Source organism: Centrocercus urophasianus, unplaced genomic scaffold, assembly GCF_019232065.1.
Source record: "Centrocercus urophasianus isolate 14NV4802_14NV808 unplaced genomic scaffold, USGS_Curo_1.0 seq_3, whole genome shotgun sequence".
NCBI classification, from domain to species: domain Eukaryota; kingdom Metazoa; phylum Chordata; class Aves; order Galliformes; family Phasianidae; genus Centrocercus; species Centrocercus urophasianus.
Window position 1 is genome coordinate 1914120 of NW_024884866.1, and position 21064 is coordinate 1935183.

Sequence of the window (21064 nt, forward strand, 5' to 3'; positions counted from 1 at the left end):
ACAGTTTTAAGACCACTAGATGCTGGGTGTATACAACAGTGTGTCAACCTCCCCCAGACTGAAATGTTTTATTTTATAAGTAGAGATGGTATCAAATTTGGAGAAATTCCATGGAATGCTAACAGACTGGGACAGTTTGATTTTTTTCCAAAGGAAAATGTTTTATATCAGAAAGTTTGGAGTTAGCTGAGTAGCAACTAGACTGTGCGTAGGAAGCAAGCTTTAAAGATTATCTTTGCTTTTTCAAGGGATGAATGAATAATGCCAGAAAATGGTGAAATTTCAAAGTAATGCATATGAGAATACCAATGCTTAACATGTAATAATTACCGATTTTAAATGCCAGAGAGTTTGAAATCTTCACCTACTGTAGTGAATAGAGAAATTCTGCAGTTTTTGTTTTGTTGCTAAAGTAAAAGGAAGGCTCACATTTTTAAAAACTAGCTGCAGAGCTGTTTGGGATTTTGCTTATATTGTATCCAAATTTATTTGCAGGTCTTTAAATTTTTCTTAGCTTTCTTTTTAGAATCTTTTCCCTTTTTACTTTGTCAGTCTCTTTGAAGTACTTCCAGACCTGTTTCTCTAGTTCTATTTTTTTTATCTGCTTCTTTCCAGTAGCCAAAGATTTAGGTGTTTTGAATGAGCACATCAGTGCTCCAGACAGAGATACTGTTTGAAATTATCCATGAACCCAGTGCCTCTGAACATTATTGAGTGACATTTGTTTCTGTTGGTTGTGTCTGCTCTGACTAACTGGTTTCTTTCAGATTGGCAGCTGGGATTACGCTGTAGTAGACGGACAGCTGCATGAACTGGAGATTGCAGAGAGGCCAAGCTAGACCTTAATATGCCTGGAATGTATATATTCAGATCGGAGCAACTTATGTGGCCCTGAGGGGGAATCTGTTTGTATTTTCACAAACTGTGATTACTTCCTGATTTGTTTTAATGACTGCCATGTAATTCTCATGCTGGTCTGTCAGGACAGAAAGACTTAATTTCTCAATTTTCACAGAAAATTTCCTAATGTAGTTTAAGAGCTGTGTTAACATTTTTGTTCTTGAAGCCATGATAAAAGTATCCTTCTCTGTGCTCCCTTTTGCACTTCTCTGTGTTGTAAACAGTAGAAAATATTCACACACAGAATATTGGTGGTTTGGATTTTAAAACTAATGAGTGGCAGACTAGTAACCTAACTTGCAGGAAACTACAGTACTGTGAACAAACATGAAGAAGAAATTAAAAAAAAAAAAAAAAAAAAAAGTAAAAGTACAGAAGAGGTGTTTCTCACAAAGGACAAAAAGTCTAAGCTCCATTTATATTTGATTGCTATCCTGTCTTCATTTTATATCTTTTCTTTGTGTATGTTTGTGTGATGTGGCCTGTTCTGTTTTGTTGCTCATATTGCCAATCTACTGCAGCAAACAAGAGTTATGCACTTTTTTCACAGCGTGCTGGTGTGCTGTGGTAACGTCCCCTGTGCTGCCAATTGGTAGTATTTCTGTTCATGCTTAACAGTGCATTAAGTGGTTGGCATGATTGATAAAATAGCTGTAATGAATCCTTGAAAAGAACCTGCTTTGTGAAGTCAAAATAAAAGAAAGATTTTCTTTCTTTGGCATGAAGAAATTAGGTCTCGTGTATTCTGAAAAGTTGATGCAAGCGTGTGAATTTATGATAAATTTATGAACATTTGAGTGCTGTGATTTTTTCCCTGGGTCAAGTGTAGTGCAGTGTCCCCAGGGCAGGTGTGGAGTCATTGAGCATATACATTGCCGGCTTCAGAAAAGCATTTTGTCCATTTTTCACAATCTTGATCTAATGGGGATTGTTATGAAACAAGGGAAGAGGATACTACAACGAGCTTCTCTTCTGTAGTCCTCAGCCTGCTTTCAGGAATTCTATCTAATTGGTATGAATCGTGCTTGTTGTCTGGCTAGCGTTATATGTCCTGCAGTCCGTGAGTAATTGAACTCAGAACCATACTGCAGAAGCGTAAGTGACTGTCTGGTCAGATGAGGTTTCGTGATCGCTCATTATCAGGGCTTGATTTTAATCATCATCCCAGGGGAAGGAGCTGGTCAGTTAGCCGCTAAGCCATTCCGCTTCACCGTCTGAGGGAAAACCTGTCAAACGATCTGTGTTCTCTGGTGCTGCAAAGCAACATCTGGGTGGAAGGAAAGGCAAGGCAAGCAATTGTAATTGTGTGTTGCTTGAGCCAATAGAAATCACTGAGGAACATGTGTGTGTAAACCTTTTTGAATATTGAAGAGTGAGGTAGGAGCGGCAGAGAGCCAAAGTAATTATTTTTGTGAGGGTTGTTATTTTCTGGACATAAATAATGGGTAGAAAGATGGAAGACAAACCCAAAACCTTTTGTGTCCTTAACACACATGCTGAAAGAATATTTCTTGCTATGCTTGAATTTTTTTTCATCTGAGCTTTCAAATATTTGGCATTTAAAACCTACTGATTAGAGAAGTAACTGGAAATGATCACATTCAGCTATGTAAAGGCACAGGGATACAAGTAGTCTCTTTGTAACAATTAGAGTGTAACTTGTAATTGGGTGTTCAAGCTGTGGGTTGCAGTGTAGCATGGGTATGTTGTGCTCTAAGACTTAAGAAAGAACGCTTGGTGTTCTTTGTCTGAGCGTGCATGATAAAAGCTACTCTAAGCTAGTTCTCTTTAAGGGTCTTTAAATCTAGACTTAAATGGTGTATGTCTTACCTTCATACAGGCCTTCATTTCAGCATTTGAGTTCAAAACTAGAGACCATTTCATTCTTTCTCTGTGACACTCAGTGCAGTTCCCCCTCCACCCTCCCTCCCTCATATTTAATTTTATAGTTCTTTCAGACATAAACATGAAAAAAAAGCAATTTTGACTTAGTTTCTGAGTGTTGCTGCAAAGAAAAGTAACAAACATCTGTTTTTACCTTAACTGCATCCATATGTTCAACCTCCCCATCACCCTCCTTCTCCAAAAATTTACAGCCGTAGTTGGTGGGTACTGCATACTGTTGAATTAACTTCTTTCACAGTTAGATTAGAGGCTATGTTCAGAGACTGAAACAATCTCTGTTAAGCAGAGACCAAAAACTATATTATAGCTATGGCAAGTTTTCCTTTTTTTTAACTCTTTTTCTATTAATTTGCTTCCTTCTCCCGCTCTCCTTCTCGCTCCCCAAGAAAAAAGGAGATAACTCAGGAGATTAATTAGGAGAACATCATGGCAGTAATCAGATATTTGTGAAGTTTGCTTCTTACTTCTGTACTAACAAATTCATTAATATTTGAAATACCACATTAATCTTATTAGTATGTGGTTAGATATGCATTCTGTGTGGGTTATAGTAAAGAGTTAGCTTGTTTCTTTTTATTACTTCTTGTTCTAGCATCTGGAACAATTATGGCTTTGTTTTTGTAGAGGATTAACAGGAAGAAGGCTATTTTACTGAGATATTTGAGAAGCAGTGAAACAAAATGTTGAATGATAATATCTTTTACTTTGTGGTATGCAGCATAGCTTCAGAGATAATGGTTTGTAGAAGTAAGGATACTTTTCAGACCAAGGTTTTTATTTTTCAATGATACACTGCCTTTAATAGTTTTGAAAATTTCTGAAATATTTTTGCCTACAATAATCTTACTATTTCTGTGATACAATATTTAATGTGAGAGTGCATACTCTTTCACTGCCATTAGAAGAGTCTGGCCATCTCTTACTGATACTCACTAATGCTATTAATAAATCTTTCAAGGAAATTAAATTAGAATCTGGGCTATAATTTGTTAAAAAGTGAGTTGATGGCCTCTTGACCAATTGTCATTTTACTGTATGTTCTCAGGTATGTAGTAGTTTTGTTCCTCTGTCGCAAAGGAGATATTAATTATCACTCTGTGGACAGAATTCTCTGCTTGTAGCTGATTTTCTTTGACAGGCTGAACAAAAGTCTGAGTGACATCTGGTGGCTAAAAATCCCCAAATTTCTCTTGTTAAGTAAACTGTGAAAATGGGGAGTGATTCTAGGACGTTTCTGATGATGGAGGAGTATCATCTTGCAGTCTTCTGTATGTGATCCTTCTGACTGAGATGTCATCAGAAATATGTTGACGTCTGGATTCAAATATCATCTGGGACAAGGAACATCATTTCCGGGAGGTTGTATGGAGGTGCTGGTATGTTGTCTTGGACATAATGGACAAGTAACAAAGAAGTATTGAAGCTAAAGAATCTTCACGTTTTTATTAGGAATGAAAAGGAATGCAAAAGGTTTTTTTTTGCTGCAGTCTTGCTGCTATGTCTAGACATAATTGCCCAACTGTTGTTGCCTTGATATTTGCTCAGGTTTTTCAAATTTCACTTGGTTTCTCTGAAGATATACACTAAAGGGAGCATACAGATACCAGTGTGTGTCTGTGTACAGTTTTGATGTTTTATCAAACATTGTTACCTGTGGTAGGATGTGATTTGAACATAGATATTCCCATTTTAGTTAGCTGAAGGAGTAAGGCTATATCAGTGAGTTACTGTATTCCTAGAAATGTAGGCTCTCTTATTTTTTGGAAGCAACATATGGAACCCAGTGAGTCTAGAAGACTTGTTTGCGCCTGAACTGTAAATAATAAACTCAAGTTAGAGGATAAACATAGCTATAAAAACAGACCATTACAGACTGAAAACTGAGAATTTTGGGGCCTCTGATGGAGGTTTTGGCAAAAACATTGTCCTGCTGGTTAGCAGTTCTGCTGACAGAACACGAGTTGTGTGAAAATAGGCAATAGCTGTTTATTTGCTGGCTGAGTAGCACATTTTATATTTCTTTTTAAGATCCTAGAGCTGAGGTTGGATGGGAGATTTCTAGCTGTGCTGCTATTCTGAGAATATGATAATGATGAGTATGATAGTGATGAGCATCATGTATGTAAGAAGTGGAACCATAACTTTGTCTCTAACGGTCTTTATTTTACAGGATGATTGTGAGTTCCTTGATGTTTGGACTGTGGAAAATGGCATACTTTAACATCTGATTTTTGTTTTGTATCAATAATTGCTTGTATTGTGATGAATGTATTTGAATTGCTCTTTATTGATATATTCCAGTGCTTAATTTATCCTTTTTTTTTTTAATGTTGGCACTATATAAGAGAGTGTAATTGGTAGAGAGATCAGCGGGAATTAAAGGACACAGCAAATTTCAAGGGTAGCACCAAATCCTGACTCCTTTTAAATGCTTGCTTGGGAATAGAGGTTTCTAAACTGATCATATATCCATGTAAAAGGAAGTTAACAAATCTGAAGCTTATTATTTCCTCATTTTATCCATTCTATTTTCTGCTTCATCTAAAATATATGCATGCAAATGATGCTTTGAAAAGTATTTTATTTAATTTGGGTAATATCCAGGAAATAAGTAGTAGATCCCATAGATTCTGTAGGTTTCTCCTAAAGGTTTTACTGTGCAATTAATAGATTGTATCCAGGACTGACAGCATTTTGCATCTCCTGTGTTCTTCTAGTGCCACCCCTCATTGCAAAACAGAATTCTCACTTGCTAGTAAAAACATCCGTTCAATCTGCAAGTAAATGTAGGCAAATATTTTTAAACTGAATGTTTTAATACTAACAGCTTTTTACAGAGATGGCAGAGCTGCTAAGATGTAGCTTTGTTCATGTCTGAAGTCTTAAGGGATCTCAGGTTCTATGCTCTTAAGATTCCCTTGATATCTTGAGTCACAAAACCCAGTATTTTAATTTTAATGTAGCATTTTTTATCTCTAGGAAAGGAACTCTGATGGGGCTTACTGAGCTTTAGAATTCACAGATCTGATTTTGTTATTCTTCAAAAAGTACGCATTGAATCTCAGCACTTGTATGTCAGATTACACATCCAGTTTTTGATAAACTTACTTATTCACCATTTCTTTGAAGATTAAGATGCTTCCCAGAGCTGGCAGGCATGACCATACAGTAATTCCAAGGCTTGAATTCTGGTGAATTCAGATATTTCAAAAACCCTGCCAAATACAGCAAAGTCAGCTGTTTTGGATGGCAAATTTCCTATCTCAAAATATGATTATTTTGGTTATCTGAAGGCCTCGGGTACATTCTAGTTTGTATGTTATTATTTCTGTAATGAGAGACTGCTATTGTCCTAGTAATAGTCCGTGTTATCTAAAATAGTTGTTTGTAAGACTAAGATGAGCACAAGTGTTGAACCATGAAAATGGACTGCAGAAGCAAAGACCAGGCACATTGCTGTGAGTGCTAAAGATCTGCTGGTGGTTTTGTGTTCCAGCATTTAAAACATTTGACTGAAGGTTTTGATTTTCAGAACTTCAGAACTTGGAAAATAGTGCTTGCTAGAGCCTCACCTTAGGTATTCAGCACTATTAGACACTTTTGTGAATATAGGACTCAAAGCACCACGAAGGAGAGAAAGTGTCAGTACGAAATTGAGCTGATAGCCCACAGCTAACGCATTCAGAAATAATTCTTTAAGAACCAAAAGGTGTGGGATGGTACTTTCATTAGTACCCAATGAATGAAGTGCTAAAGCAAGGCGCTAAAGATAGAGCCTTTTTTATTTTTATTTATTTATTTTTTTTTTAATGAATGCTGTGTTATATCTTTACATTTTCATTTAGTTGCATTTAACAGTCTTGCTGTTGGTTTTATACATCCTAATTTTTTTTTTCTATATTTGAATAAAAAATTAAAGTTAGCAAAAAGCTTGGTGTAGTTCATGCTGTGAAACTAGACAACGGAGTTTAAGTAAAAAGAAGAACACTTGTACTTAGAGGAACTTAAAAAAAAAAAATTAACTTTTGTGTCTGAGTTATGATACAAACAGGATAAGCCAGTGTTAGAAAGGAAAAATGAAGCCAATAAAGAGGGTTTCTGATTATAATAGCTGGTTTCTGTTTAATATCATTGAGCAGGATGAGGTTTTGCAGAGTTTCTCATGGAAATAGCATCCACAGTACTAAAATGATTACCTCATTCTTAGTACCAGTGCCAAGCACTTAGCCCCACAATGAACACACGGGGTTGATTTTCGACATGAAACAAGCCAGAAGTGTGGAATGACATTTTCAGGTGACAGTTATGGTTCTATTGCCTGTAATTAGCACCTCTTAACATGCAAACCTGCCTGTGCCTTTTCCAGGCTGTTGAAGCTCAAATACGAAGTTTTGGACAGACCCCTTCCCAACTGCTCATAGAACCACATCCTCCAAGAAGTTCTGCAATGCAGGTGGTAAGTACCATGTTAACTCTTTGTGACCTGCCATTTTGTTCACTTCTTGTGCTATTTTTAAGTTACAGTACCTGCTACTTAGCTTTTCTTTTATGTGATTATGGAACTGTGTTATTAAAAAGAGCAGATGAGTTATGAGTTTGTAGGACTGTGAGTGTATGCAATGTCTAACTATTATTTATTGCTGGAAGGATTGTATTGATTTCTAGTATAGACCCTTTTGTCAGTGTAATCTAAGAACACTTCATCAGTTTATTTTGTTAATACCATACCTGTACAGGTGAGAGCCAGTCATCATGGAGACAATTTAGTTAATCTTTGGCAGATTCCCCGAGAAGCATGGATTTAGGAGGTGGAACTTCCTTGTCTTTTCCCCCAGGCATAGGTTTTCCCCTAAAATCAGGATTACTAGGAATTCATGAGCTGAAACTTTCATAGCAAAGAATGTGACTAAATGTGTTTTGCAGTAAAGCCAGGGTGATAAAATCCAGGCAGTGAGCATTAACATGCTTTCCCTTTTACCTCTTCTTGTGTTTAATATAATTTTATTATACAAACTATTATTTTATTACTGATTACTTTCCATACCATGTTGTGTGCAGTCCTTAGGACTAAAATAGCATTTATGTTGTCACAGATCCAGAACTAAGTATGTTAAGCGATACTGTGACAAGTGGAGCAAATGGTCTGCTAATTCACAAGTTTTTCAAACATTTACATTCCCGTGTTGCTAAGATGGATATATTATCCTGAAATATTTTTTAAAAGGGATTTTCTAATGTATGTTCTGCAGAATATGGTTGTACACTGGTGACTAAGGTTATTTGATTAAAAACATATCAGCATCGAAAAATCACACAATAACTGGAAATATGTCCAAAGTAGTTTACAAACCTTGCAACAGAGTATAAGAAGTGCAAGCTTTCTTATCCAATTCAGCTACTAGTCTTTCTCAGATACAAACTTCATATGATGTGCATAAGGCATGCTCAGCTCGTTGTCCCCAATACCGTTTCTACAGCATGTGAATATGCAAAAGGCATAAGCATTTGACAGCTGTGTAGTAGGCAGGCTTCTGCCCTGGGATCCTATGTATTGGATGAACAAAGCTGACTGCGTGAATCTGCTAGCCTGTTGCACCTCCTGCGTGGCCTCCCAGGGCATTTGAGAGCTAGAGGGCCACTGCAGTGACTTGAGGTGTATGCAGACTGTCCTTCAGAAGAGCATGTTAAAAGGGATGCTGGGGAGCCCAAGTGCCCTCAGGATTTGGCTACACACCATAAATGTGCCCCTCTGTCATGGTGCTGTGCATTAGGCATTTGCCCTAATGTGTGGAAACTTATTTCATAGAAAGGAGGAAGATAAAAAGTTGGTTGTTGAGGTTTTAGGAAGATTGGTTGTTATACAAATAAATCTGATGCCAGGAAGCAGTTCGTATTGTTTTATCATAACATTTTTCATTCTGCTGAATTAATGAAGATTTAATATGTAGTGGAAAAATTAAATTCTGTGAAGTAAACTGTTTATAACTCCGCTGGGTTTTTCAGGCTGAGGTGCACACAGAAACAACACCTCAGTTCTCGACTTGTTTTGATCGGTTTTGTGCTTATTAATACGCGATTTTTTACAAGAGCTATATTAGGCATTTGAAAAGTAGTATTCTTGGAGCTGAAATACAGTAAGGGTATTTTCCCTGTCACAATTCTAGATAATTTCTGGCTATATTCTTTCCTAGTTTTCTGTTTTCATGTGTGTGTGCATGTATGCATGAATGCAACTGAATTGAAAGCTACCACGTGCTGCGTTAAGTGCACAAGCCATAATATACACCAGGTGTAGTAATTAGCACTCACACGAAGGCTGCCTATTTGTCTGGGTTTGCTGCTGTTGCTGTATCCCCTTGTGTTTTCAACCATCAGATAGCTGGATTTAATTGAGGCCACATCAGATGAGGCATTACTGACACCTTTAATTGAATGAGCATCCAGGGAGGATTAACTCATAATATTGATTGGCTTTTAGCCACTTGCTCAGAAGGGTGTCTGGGTAGCTTATTAGTTGCTTTTATTTACACCTTTATGCAAAGACTGTAAATAGGAATGCAGAGAGCAATATGTTTTTCTAAGTACTCTTAATAACTTTTTAAAAAGGAGTGATAATAAAAATGCAAATGTATTTAATTTTTTTATTAGTTTTGTATAAATATACATTGGATGTATATAGTCACATATACATATATGTAAGGAAAGATTGCAGGTGGAAAATAGCCAAGAACACTTCCTTAATGTTCTAACACAGTTACTAGAAAAATACAAGTACTGAAGCAATATGGCTACTGGTGACTAAGATGGTTGTATTTCTGTATCTCAGTGGAATTTTGAAATGAAACCTAAAAATATTCTGTTGAAAATGAATCTGGATTCATTCCCTTCCTTTAGTGTTTCTAGAGACAGTGCAAGGTAGTGTCTGTAATCATGTTCACTTTATATTTTTTACAACTGCATTTAATTACATTTGTCCTTTGAAACACATTTGCACTGAAGTCTTCTGCTTTGCATTCATAAATCTTATGATTGTACACCAGAAATACACACAGAACATATATCTAGGCTATGTGTGTATCTGTTTATTTTAATGTACTTTTATGTTCTCATCTGGCTTGTAGAAAATTATAGTCTGCCAATTTAATGCAACTTTAGATAATCTCTGGAAGCAGGAATTTTTTTTTTTTTTTTTTTTGTTCCCTCCTGCTTTCCTTGACCTGCTATCTCTGCAGATATGAAGGAGAATTTCTTTGGCAGAGATAGGCGATCGGAAACTTTCAGTTTAATCTTCAGGGACCTGCATCAAATTTTATATATAGACACACTTGTTCAGCAAAGCTCAGCATAATTGCATAAAGGATTTCCATCTAAAATGGATCTAAAATGGTTGTATCCACAAGCTTCTCTGCTATTTTTGCATTTTCTTTTCATTGCAACTGCTTTTTGATCTTCTGAGTTTTAATGCAGTCTTCCTTTTCTTGTCTTGTCTTCTCTTCTCCACCCCATGTTTTCCCATGTATTTGGGTTCTTGTTGTGTGCACTCAACAGTATCTCCTCCTGCAGAGCCCGCTGATGTTCACAGACCAAGCTCAACAGGATGTTATCATGGTTCTAAAGTTCCCATCCAACTCCCCTGTCACTCATGTAGCAGCCAACACCCAGCCTGGTCTGACCAATCCTGCTGTGATCACAGTTACTGCCAATAGGCTATTTGCTGTAAATAAGTGGCATAACCTTCCTGGTAAGTAAACTAAAGTAAGTAGCATGAGAAATCACTGCACGTCAAGCTGTACATTTAATATCTGCAGAGCTGTTTGAAATTTTTAGTGTGAAATCTAACTTCGATTCATTGATACAGTATGATGCGGTATGCTCTTCATGTGGATTTAGTTTCTCCTAAGAAGAAGCCATCTGAACTCTTGTGTAGTGAGATGTGTATTACACAAAAAGTACGGAATAACCAACTGTTTTGGAAAAAAAAAAAAAATCTCTTTCCATGCCAACAAGCAAGAAGACACAAACAGTATACCCCTGTTTGATCATAATAAGCAGTCACACTATTCCTCTTCAGTTTCTTTTTCAATCAGATGATGGAAAGTTGCACAATATCATGTCAAAGAAAAGTTCAGAGCATGAGAACTTGGCTGAAGTGTTTTTTGCTACCTTTTTCTTGCTTATCATTAGCATAATAGCCTAATGTTAAAGTCACACAATGAGAATTAAAAGTTAAGAAATGTATGAGAAGTCAGTATCTTCTGTAACTCAAACATCTCAAAGTTATTAGGTACTTATCTATTTGTTAGTATGAGAGGAAAACATTATATCAATTTGCATAGGAACCAGTTTAATTAATTGTCCTTTCAAAAATATGTTGAACCATTCTGTTTTCAGTTGTAATTTTCACTAATCCCAGAAGGACTCATCTTCCTTTCCCCAGTATGTCAGTCTCAGGCCCAAACCATAAAATGTAGTTTTGTTTTGGTGCTTTGCAAGTAAATCTGGTTAAAGGCTTTTCAAAAAAAAAGAAAAAAAGACCTTCTACTCAAGTATCTTAAGTAGAAGATATGTGTACCAAATTAATGCTATCATCACTGAAATTCCTGCAGTCCTTGGTTACATTTTGAAAATAGCCAGATGACTCCCACCCTTCTTTCTAATTCTTACAAACTGCCTCTCAACTTTGTTAAAATAGAAACATCAGTGCCTTATTTCAGTCAAGCAAAAAAGGCTTAAAAACAAAGGTGGGAAAGGAAAGGAGGCTTGTCTGGATAACAGCTTATGAGCAAAAAGTATTTACAAAGCTCTTTACGTTTGTTTGAAAGGAGGATGACAATATCCTCTCATACCTTGAATGTGTGACCTTGGCATATAACACTCACGCTTCTAAAAAGGAGTCTGAGGATGTGCAGCAGTCACACAAAGAGAAGAGGTTCTAAAGTGGTAGGTTGATGCTGATTTCCTCACAAGTCTGCTGGCTGACGATCTGTGAGCAAACAAACAATTGATGAGAGTAGCAGCTGCTTGTTGGTTGTAGGAGTCAAATGTTATGAGTTGAACAGAACCTTTAGATTTTGATTTTTTCCCTCCTCTCCTTTGAAAGGGAGAGCAGTAGTCTTTAGCATCACTGTTTTTTTAATGTAGAAGCATTTTTCATCTGTCCTGCTTTTACCAAGTGCTGGAGAATATTGACAGTAAAAGACAAAAACTCAGATTGTAACCAAGCAAAAACCCCCAGTATAACCAAAAACACACTGCACCCCTTCCTACTCCACCACCATACTGATCAAGCCTCCAAGCTATTAATGGTATACCATGTTTAAGATATGTAGATAAGGACAACTGAAATAAGCCTTCACTATTGTTGCCCTCAAATTTTATACCAAAATGGAGTTTACTAGGTTTTGAGGACTGGTGTCATTGCAATTCCTTATCTCCTACTGTGGGCATACTATTGTCTTTACTAATGAGACATCATGATAAGAAAGTTAAGTTGCCAGGTGACCACTGATATGTAAGTAATAATCTCATTCTTGCGTTTTTATGAGTTTAGTGGCTTTGCTGATACCTAATGACACTCTCTATTTTGTCATGTGGATTTCCTTTTTTGATCTGCATTAGTGTTTCATTACAATAGTGTTTTGACTTCCCAATTACTTATGAAGTCATTCAATCCACGCTGATTTTTATATTAAGCTATGGCGGGGTAGGTGGAAAACTCATAGATGTAAGTATTCAGCCATTATGTTTTCTTCCACTTCCAAGAATGTCTTGGGCTGTTTGGTGGAGGTTGCCTGTTTGATTTTAGTGAAGCTGTGGAAAAAAAGGCTTAAAAAGAAAAAAAAAAATCTGAAGGAAAATTTAGGAGGTAAACATCTCAGCAGTGTGCCAGGTTCTCAGATGAAATGTAGGTCTGCAGAATTATATATTAACTTGTATGCAAACTTGCAAATAAATAGTTTTTGATGATAGATGATTCTTTAAATACTGCATGACAATGAGATTTCCCCGGCTGCATCATAAACTGACTTTAAAAAAATGTCCTTTGTGCTTCACTTGTTCAAAGCACTGCTTTAAAAAGTAAAGAGGAAAATAGTATCTGCTACAGTCAGCAGATGGTTGTCACATTTTGTTTTCAGTGCTCTTTACCACTTAATTTTGTTTTGTTGCGACAGGAGAGGTTGCCAGTAAAGCATCTGCTAGAGCTTATGGCTCAGGACCGGAGCTGCTGCTGATGGCATACATTCAGAATAGCACTAATCTAAAATAAATGTTTAATAAGCAATCTGTGAAAGCACCTGGATTATTTATTTATTTGTTTACTTATTTATTTTTTAATTCAGATGGTGCAGAAAAATCTTGGATGGTTAAATAAAAAAGAAGGGGACATTGCTTTGATGTATAAAATGTTTGTGGCATCCCATTAAAAAAAAAAAAATGCAGAGTTTTAAAATCTTTTTTCCTGAATTGCAGCTCATCAAGGTGCTGTACAAGACCAGCCTTACCAGCTGCCAGTGGAAATCGATCCTCTCATAGGTCTGTCACTTCCTTCTCTCTTTGCGATTCATTAAGCTCTGTATGGTGGCCCTGAAGTGTAGATTACGGTTGTTTTTCACTTGCTGGTTGCTGGGAATGGAATTTTCCTGATAAACCATTTGCATGCAAATTGGAATGCAATGAGCTGTGGCTATGCTGGTATTTCATCAACTCCCCCTCGTTGGTTTGCCTAATTTGAACAGGCCTAGGACGCGTGTCAGTGAAAATTAATATGGATGCTGTAATAATGTGTGATTGAGAATGTGCATGAAGTACTGTCAGGATAATATTGGATCTTTTCATCACTCAGACTTGTTGATGAGCAGGAGCGAGGCACGTTATGATGAATTGGTGCACTGGTAATGTGATGGAGCTCCTTTGCTGAGGAAATTTTCATAATAACAGTGGGGTTCTTAACTGCACCGTGTTGTGAAAAATAAAACCACGGTGCCAGGGCTTTATCATTAAAGGAGATCAATCCTTTCTTCATAGACCTGCTGTTCAGGCTGAGGGTATTAATGTGTAATTGCAGAGCAGTTTTAAAGTTGAAATATATGGCCCGCTCAGTTTTAGCATTGAGATACTAGCATTCATTTCGCAAGGATATTGCATCTTTTGATCACCATCGCTAGTTAAATCTGCGTATGTTTTGCTTTTATTAGAAAGGGATGGATGAATGTCTCACTTCTATTTAATGACTCAATGTAATAGATTCGATTCATGATTTTTTATTTATAGAGGTTTATTAGTTTACATAGAGCTGATTTTTTCTATTAACATGGATAGGGTTTGGTCAGTTATTTCATAAAGACCCATACTTTGGGGAGTGTGTACTTGGAGTATAACTTCGGAGCCTGTAGCATGGCTAATGGAACCTTAAATGTGATCAGAAAAGGAAAAGCCCAAGCAACTTTAAATCAAAATACAAGCAAGCTGTCTGACAGTTTATGGGAGCAAAAATAAAGGATTTTCCTTTTTTCCTTTAATTCTGTTAGAGTGCAAACTGAGCTCTTTTTTTAAACTAGCAATTTCAGGATGGAAGTTTAAGAAAAAAATAAGTGATTCAGGTAATTATAAAAGCATTGAACAAACAGCAAAAATGAACATCTCTAGATAGGGGTGGAATGACAGCTCTGTCAACCTGTGAGAATTAATTTCTAAATTGAGTATGCACATCGGTAGAATCTGCATGGAATCAGTATGTCGATGCAGGCTGTTGCCATGCAGCCATTTAGGTAGACAAATTCTATAATCACTAAGTCCAGAATAATAAAGGTATAATTAAACAATTTTATATAGATTATAAAATTATTTTCCCAAAATTTTGTAAGCACTTCTCTCTGAAAAAAAAAAAATATTAATTGTAATTTATAATGAGTAAAATGGGCTATAACTCTCTTTCCAGAAATAACTTTAATTTCAAAAATAATATGTTTGGAGCAGGAAATATATTTTTTTACTTTAAAACCTGCTATCAAATAGATCTTAAAATAAATAAATATCACTGTAATAGAAAAATAAACAACAAATCACATTGTGTCGGTCTGATGATTTTTCTACACTTTGATGTAGGTGATGTATACATCTACCTATCTCTCTGTTTTATCATTAGTTTCCATTTTTTTTCTCTTCATTTTTAAATTCTGTTCTATGCTAGGAGAAGTTTTAGAACAGAAATCTTCGTGCATTTTTATATGTCATTCATTTTATCAATCTTTCGTTTATATTTGTCAGGTGCATTTTGCTTAAAGAAAGGATTTCTTCTATTTTGGAATATATACTACAAGGAATTGTCATTGTTCCCAGAAGTGTAATGAGTATTTTATAGCAAAAATAGAAAGAAAATACCCCTGCCACAAAAACAAGTAGCAGCAGTAAGAAATAGTTTAGTTGTGATCATAAAGGTTCTAAAATGTGCCTTTGTTCTCTGTATGCAGATGCTGAAATTTCTTGATTTTTGTGTCTTTCTGTTCAGCCAGCAATACAGGTATGCACAGAAGGCAAATCACTGACCTTTTAGACCAAAGCATTCAGGTACATTCCCAGTGTTTTGTGATCACCTCTGACAATCGTTATATCTTGGTTTGTGGCTTCTGGGACAAGAGTTTCCGAGTTTATTCTACCGATTCAGGTAATGTATTTTTAAAATATGGGAATAGCCTATAACATTTTCTGTTTATCATCAAGCTACTTGTTCAAGTAAAGAAGGAACGGAAGGATTGAGAGGGGGGTGGGAGGAGAGAGTAGAGTATGCATTTATTCCTCTATTGATAAATATTTCTCAAATCTTTTCTTACCTACTTTTACTGTGTATTGTATACCATCATTTTCTTGGATTGATGGCAAACACGATAAGGAACTCTTGGTTAGCCATAGCATTATACTTCAAATTCCAAATGATTAGATGAAAGTCATACCTGCTCTTACACTAGTTTGACAAGTAAAAGGTTCTAACGAGTTTTTTGGAAGCTTGATGTATGAGAACAATCAATTTCTTAGAGCACTTCCTTGAATTTAAGCCTGTTTGGCTTTGAGCACCATAGAACTTCTTAAATAATATACAAGCAGGCATTGTAGAATAAGCACAAACCCTTCCACCGCAAGAATGGAAATTGAGTCTTGAAATCTGGTAAAGAAGTGCTTATGAAAGCCTTTGAAAGCTATGATATACTAGAAAAATTGATTTGGAACCTCTGAATTCTTTTGTTTAACATAAACTGATCAAAAGAATGGCAGCAGTTAAATTAGTCTGTCAGCTGGCATGTATCCAAACAGTTGAATTCACGCATGTGTCATGCTAAATAGAAAAGAATCTTTCGTTGTAAGAGCCGAAGGAATTTAAATGCCATGGAGTCCCCAGAAAAAAAATAGGTCTGATTTTCGCCCTTTCATTATCTTATAATAGAAATAGTGACCTCACTGCAAGGTATTTCTTTGGGATTAATGACCCGATGTAGTTAATGTATGTGTGTGCCATCAAGCTTTCCAGTAGGTTATTAATCTATAGGGCATATCATATGTGTTTGTCATAATTTTTTAAATACATAAGTTAGCAGTGTTTTTCACATTTGGCAAGCAAGATGTTTTGCAAAAGAGGACGTCTTTACTGAAATTCTCATTGCACATTTTAACAGGACAACATATCTGTCATTTTTGTGGTTTTAAATCCTTAAGTTCAAGTGAGAAGCTCCATTTCTTTTGTGTTGACTGACTTTAATTCATTATATAGACATTTTATTAGACTCATCTTAGTTTAATTTTCTCATTGATGAAAATAAATTTACATAAAACCTCTGAATTTAAAGATCTTGACAGAATTTACCTAGCAATAATGAACAGTCAGTGTATATATTCTTTGATTTACATGAATAGATAGCTATTTTCTTCTAATGCTGGAGGATATATTTTATTTTGTGTCTGTGAAAGAAACCTATGTTATTTTGTTAGTTTTCACCTATATCAACATTAACTATAGAGACTGAAATGTGGGCACTGTAACAGGCTTTCCAGCCAAGTGGCCCCAGCCCCAAGTTGCCAGGAGTTCAGTAGTGTCTGACAACACTCTCAAACATAGGGTTTGAATTTTTGGATGTTCCTGTGTAGAGCCCAAACGTGGACTCAGTGATCCTTGTGGGTTTCTTCCAACTCAGGATATTCCACGATTCTGACTATTTTGTTATGATTTCTGTGTATAAGTCAGATACATCGGGTGTTTTGATACTATCATAATTACGATTACAAGCAAAATAAAATTGTCAAAGAAGTATCAGCAAATTTGTATTGTTTGTGTCTCCAGTTTGTACAGCAACTCTGGCTGTAGCTTAAGTATCATAAATTCAGTTGTAGTTTATTTTGCTTGGAATTAAAATGAGAATATAGCGGTAAAATGCTACTCTGAAATCAGCAGAACAGCAAAGGAAAAAGGTGATAGAATCAATAAGGCATAATAGCAAGTTATCACAAGTGTTGAATTCAATTATGTTGTAGCTCTGAGACAAAAAGAGGTTCTCTTTCTTAATAGATTTTGGGGCTTTTGTTTTAACAGAAAATACCTTCAGCATAAACCATAGGTTCTCAGCACAGCACAAGCACAATAAAGTATTTCTTCAGTGGCGGGAATGGTTTCTAGACAGCTTTTGAGATTCAGTTGCACAGAGACTTTAGTCTTATTTTTCTTTTAATTATTTGTAGCGTACCTGTCAAATAAAACACTAACTGGAAAATTTTGTTTTCTCAAAAAGGGATATCTGAGCGCATATGGTTATGTTTGATTTTACTGTATAGAGAGGAAAACTTGTTTTAAAGGAGAGAAACAAGAAAGTTGTGGAACTCATATGAGATTAATGATTTTTTTTTTTTAATAATATGAAAAGCTAAACGTATATTTCTTACTTAGATGATTTTGATGGAATTTACTGAGCCTTAGTCCCTGATAACAAAGTAAACCTAACAAGGGCAATGACATGAACAACTGTCAAATAGACTTGAAAAATGTTTGTTTTCTAGTATTGAACCTATAGAGTATAATTGGAAGAGAAATCTATAACTCTATTATGTTTATAACATAAACTTGTGTTCTAGAAGCATAAATCTCCTCAAATATTTGAATACCTATACACCTAAGGGTGTATAATTGAAAAATATGTTATATAACAAAATTACTTTCAAATCTAAACCAGGTAATTGCTGACTTGAATTTTCAAGGTAGAAGTACACACTTTGTAAGATTTTCTTGTCTCTTGCCAAAAGGAGGTTATGCCTGTGTCTCACTGCTCTGAAGTTCAGTAGTTTGTTGACTGGTTAGCATCTTCGAGAGTTATATTACTGTGGTCCAAATGAAAGCCTTGGTATACACAGATATAGACATACTCAATTATTGAAAGATAAGGGTAGATCTGTACATTAGGTATAACTTCCAGGGTGTTGTCCCTTCCAGTCCGAAAATGATCCTTGGGTCGCACTTCATATCACAGTTTGTTTTGGAGAATTAACTCATAATTTTTGCCAGCATTTCTTTTTAAATCTGATGCATGAGTTTCATTTAAGCTACATCACCTTATTCTTGCCTTTTGTCCAGGTACCCAAAGTAATTCTCCATTTCTGAAGATACTTATAACTTTCTCTTGATTTTGCTGGTTTTCTCCACTTTAATGCAATTAAATTTTAGATCTTTTGTTATAAATCAGGCTATTAGTATATTTGTGTCCTTTCCTCAGAACCACTTGCTTAAGTGTTTTGTTATTATTTGTGTTACTCAGTGTTTTGTAGTTTTTAGTTACATCAATACAGTGACCTTACAATGTGTAGGAAGAGCTATGACTGCTTCCCACTACTCACATTATATGACTGGCAAACTGTTGTTAACTCATGCACCAAAATAAGTCGTAAACATGTGCCTAATTTGAGTCCCACCACTAATTTGTGCTGCTGCTTGTCATACCACCAGTTTCTTTCTTTTAAAACACTTTACAGGTCATTTTATTTCATGTGTTTTTTCCAAAGCCACCACCTTATTACTTCTTCTATACTTTCAAATTCTTTATTAAGTTCAAAGTGCAAATGGGTACACGATCTTTTGGGCTGAGGAATCCCAGGCTACATATTAATTTTTTAATCATGTTGTTGGTTGCAGAATTTGTCCTAGCCCAGGTTACTTCAGTAAGCCAAGTAGGCTCAGAAGAAGCGTGTGTGTATCATTTGTCCTTTCTCTGCAAGATCTGCAATTGCCAAGCTTCAGCAAATCCTTTGAGAGGGATTTCAGCACTTACACTCTCATTTCATGGAATCACAAATGCTGCTAGCAGATCCAGAAACCAGCAGGACCCCTAATATTTTTATTTATTTATAATTATCTGCTCTGGACGAGCCAGCCCCGGCGAGTGATTTGCACTGCCTTCAGCCATATTGCTGAAGAAGGAGCTGTCCCCACCTGTTCATTTTCGCTCTTTCAAGGTGATCTGGCAGACATTTCCTGTGATAGACAATTACATGTGTTCGCTCTCCAACTCACAAATCCACTCCACGCTAGTATGCAAATTTACATTTTTTTTCCTGAAAATATTGTTTGGATTAGTTAACTTCAGATGTAATAGTGATGTTAATGTTATATACGCTGCTGAATCACACATTTTAACTGTCTGGGCTTTTCTTAAAACTTTTTTGTATCAGTCAAAGTTCCAAGAATTTGTTCTGTGTGATGGATGGAAATATTTTGTGTTTGGAGTGTTATTTTTTTTTTTTTTTTTTTTTTGCCAGGTTTATAATCAAAGGTTTTTTTTTAACATTCCAGAAATTCTTAAAAACAAAAGATGGTTCAAATAATTGGCAAGTGTATGTTAATGGAGAAACTATGACACAAGTGTAATTTTTTTTAACTGACATTCATCTTTTTTTTTTCTTTGAAAGAGATGTTCAAAAGCTGGACATGCTGTATTTTGTAGGCAGCTCTCATACTATCTATTTATTCTGGATCCTGTATGTTTTGAAATCTGTTTGCCACATCATTATCAGATTTCCATGTTATTTTCTGTTGTTTTTTTTTTTTCTTCAGTAAGCTTCCTTTAAATTTGCTTTAAAAGCAAACTGTGCCTGTTTACATCCTGTAGAGTGAGTGTAAATATATTGATGATTTAAAAAAACCAACCTACTAAGGCATAGTCAGCCTTTGAATAAAATATAATATTTATGGATTTTTTTTCCAAACTTGCAGACTAGTGCACTTCTTAAGTATTTCCACCAACTCATAAAAAGGAGTAAGAGTCTCTACTATAGTTTTTCTTTGAACCTATTTTTATTAGGACAGTGTTTCTGAAATACTTTATAATGTATTTAATTAGTGACTGGTAAAAAATTAAAGTGGACTTTTAAAACAGTTGATTTAATTTATTTCAGGTAAACTGATGCAAGTAGTATTTGGACACTGGGATGTTGTCACCTGTCTTGCTCGTTCTGAGTCGTATATTGGAGGAAATTGTTACATTCTGTCAGGGTCTCGTGATGCAACATTGCTGCTCTGGTACTGGAATGGCAAAACCAATATCGTTGGTGATAATCCAAGAGGTAAGAAAAAACCATTTCACAATGACATTGTCTAAATTTTAGTTGATTGAATGTGTGACAAAATTTTTGGAAACTCTAATGTCAAGATACACCATTTCCTGTTTGTATTCATGCTCTCTTCTAGTTTAAGTAATTGAGCACAAACAGTGCCTGTTTTCCAGCACAAGGAGAACTCATTTTTAAATTACACGGTACTGAACTTTACAAACATGTACATCTACTTGTCACTTATTAAACTGGGAAGGAGTGGCTCTGGGAGTTGGAGAATGGAAGTGTTTTCTTGTATTTCTTGTTCAATCTGAGATCTTTTTCTCTCAAACTCGGGATTCCATGAAAGACCAGTCTTTGAGTTGTTTAAAACAAAAAAGAGTAGATATCACTATAATGCAGACTGCATTGTGTGCAACTGTAATCTTACCAGTACAGGTTCTCACTATTAGCCATCAATGGAGTTATGCAGATACTGCATTTTAATTTAGACCAGGGCACTGGAACGATATGTTAAATGGGCTGAGTGGGATGTTTATCTAAAAGAAGGAGGCAAAAACGTTTTTTATTTAAACTTTGGTAGGGTGTGATGTACTTAATCTTAGCTCTCGTGTATTTACATGCTCTCTGCAAAAGATAAAACAGACACCTAAAAAACAAGAAGGATTGTTATATCTGG

The 21064-nt window shown here is 35.7% G+C and overlaps 1 protein-coding gene across 4 annotated transcripts in view; it reads left to right on the top strand.

The window, feature by feature from the left end:
• LRBA (LPS responsive beige-like anchor protein) overlaps window positions 1–21064 on the top strand; it is a 367611-nt gene that overhangs the window by 319682 nt on the left and 26865 nt on the right. For 3 of the 4 annotated variants that reach the window (XM_042828460.1, XM_042828457.1, XM_042828458.1), the window contains exons 48-52: window positions 7172–7261; window positions 10354–10546; window positions 13276–13338; window positions 15314–15469; window positions 20230–20397. In XM_042828460.1, the coding sequence (XP_042684394.1) occupies window positions 7172–7261; window positions 10354–10546; window positions 13276–13338; window positions 15314–15469; window positions 20230–20397 (670 nt within the window). The remainder of the gene's footprint in view (window positions 1–7171; window positions 7262–10353; window positions 10547–13275; window positions 13339–15313; window positions 15470–20229; window positions 20398–21064) is intronic. The other variant, XM_042828459.1, reaches the window with a different exon arrangement.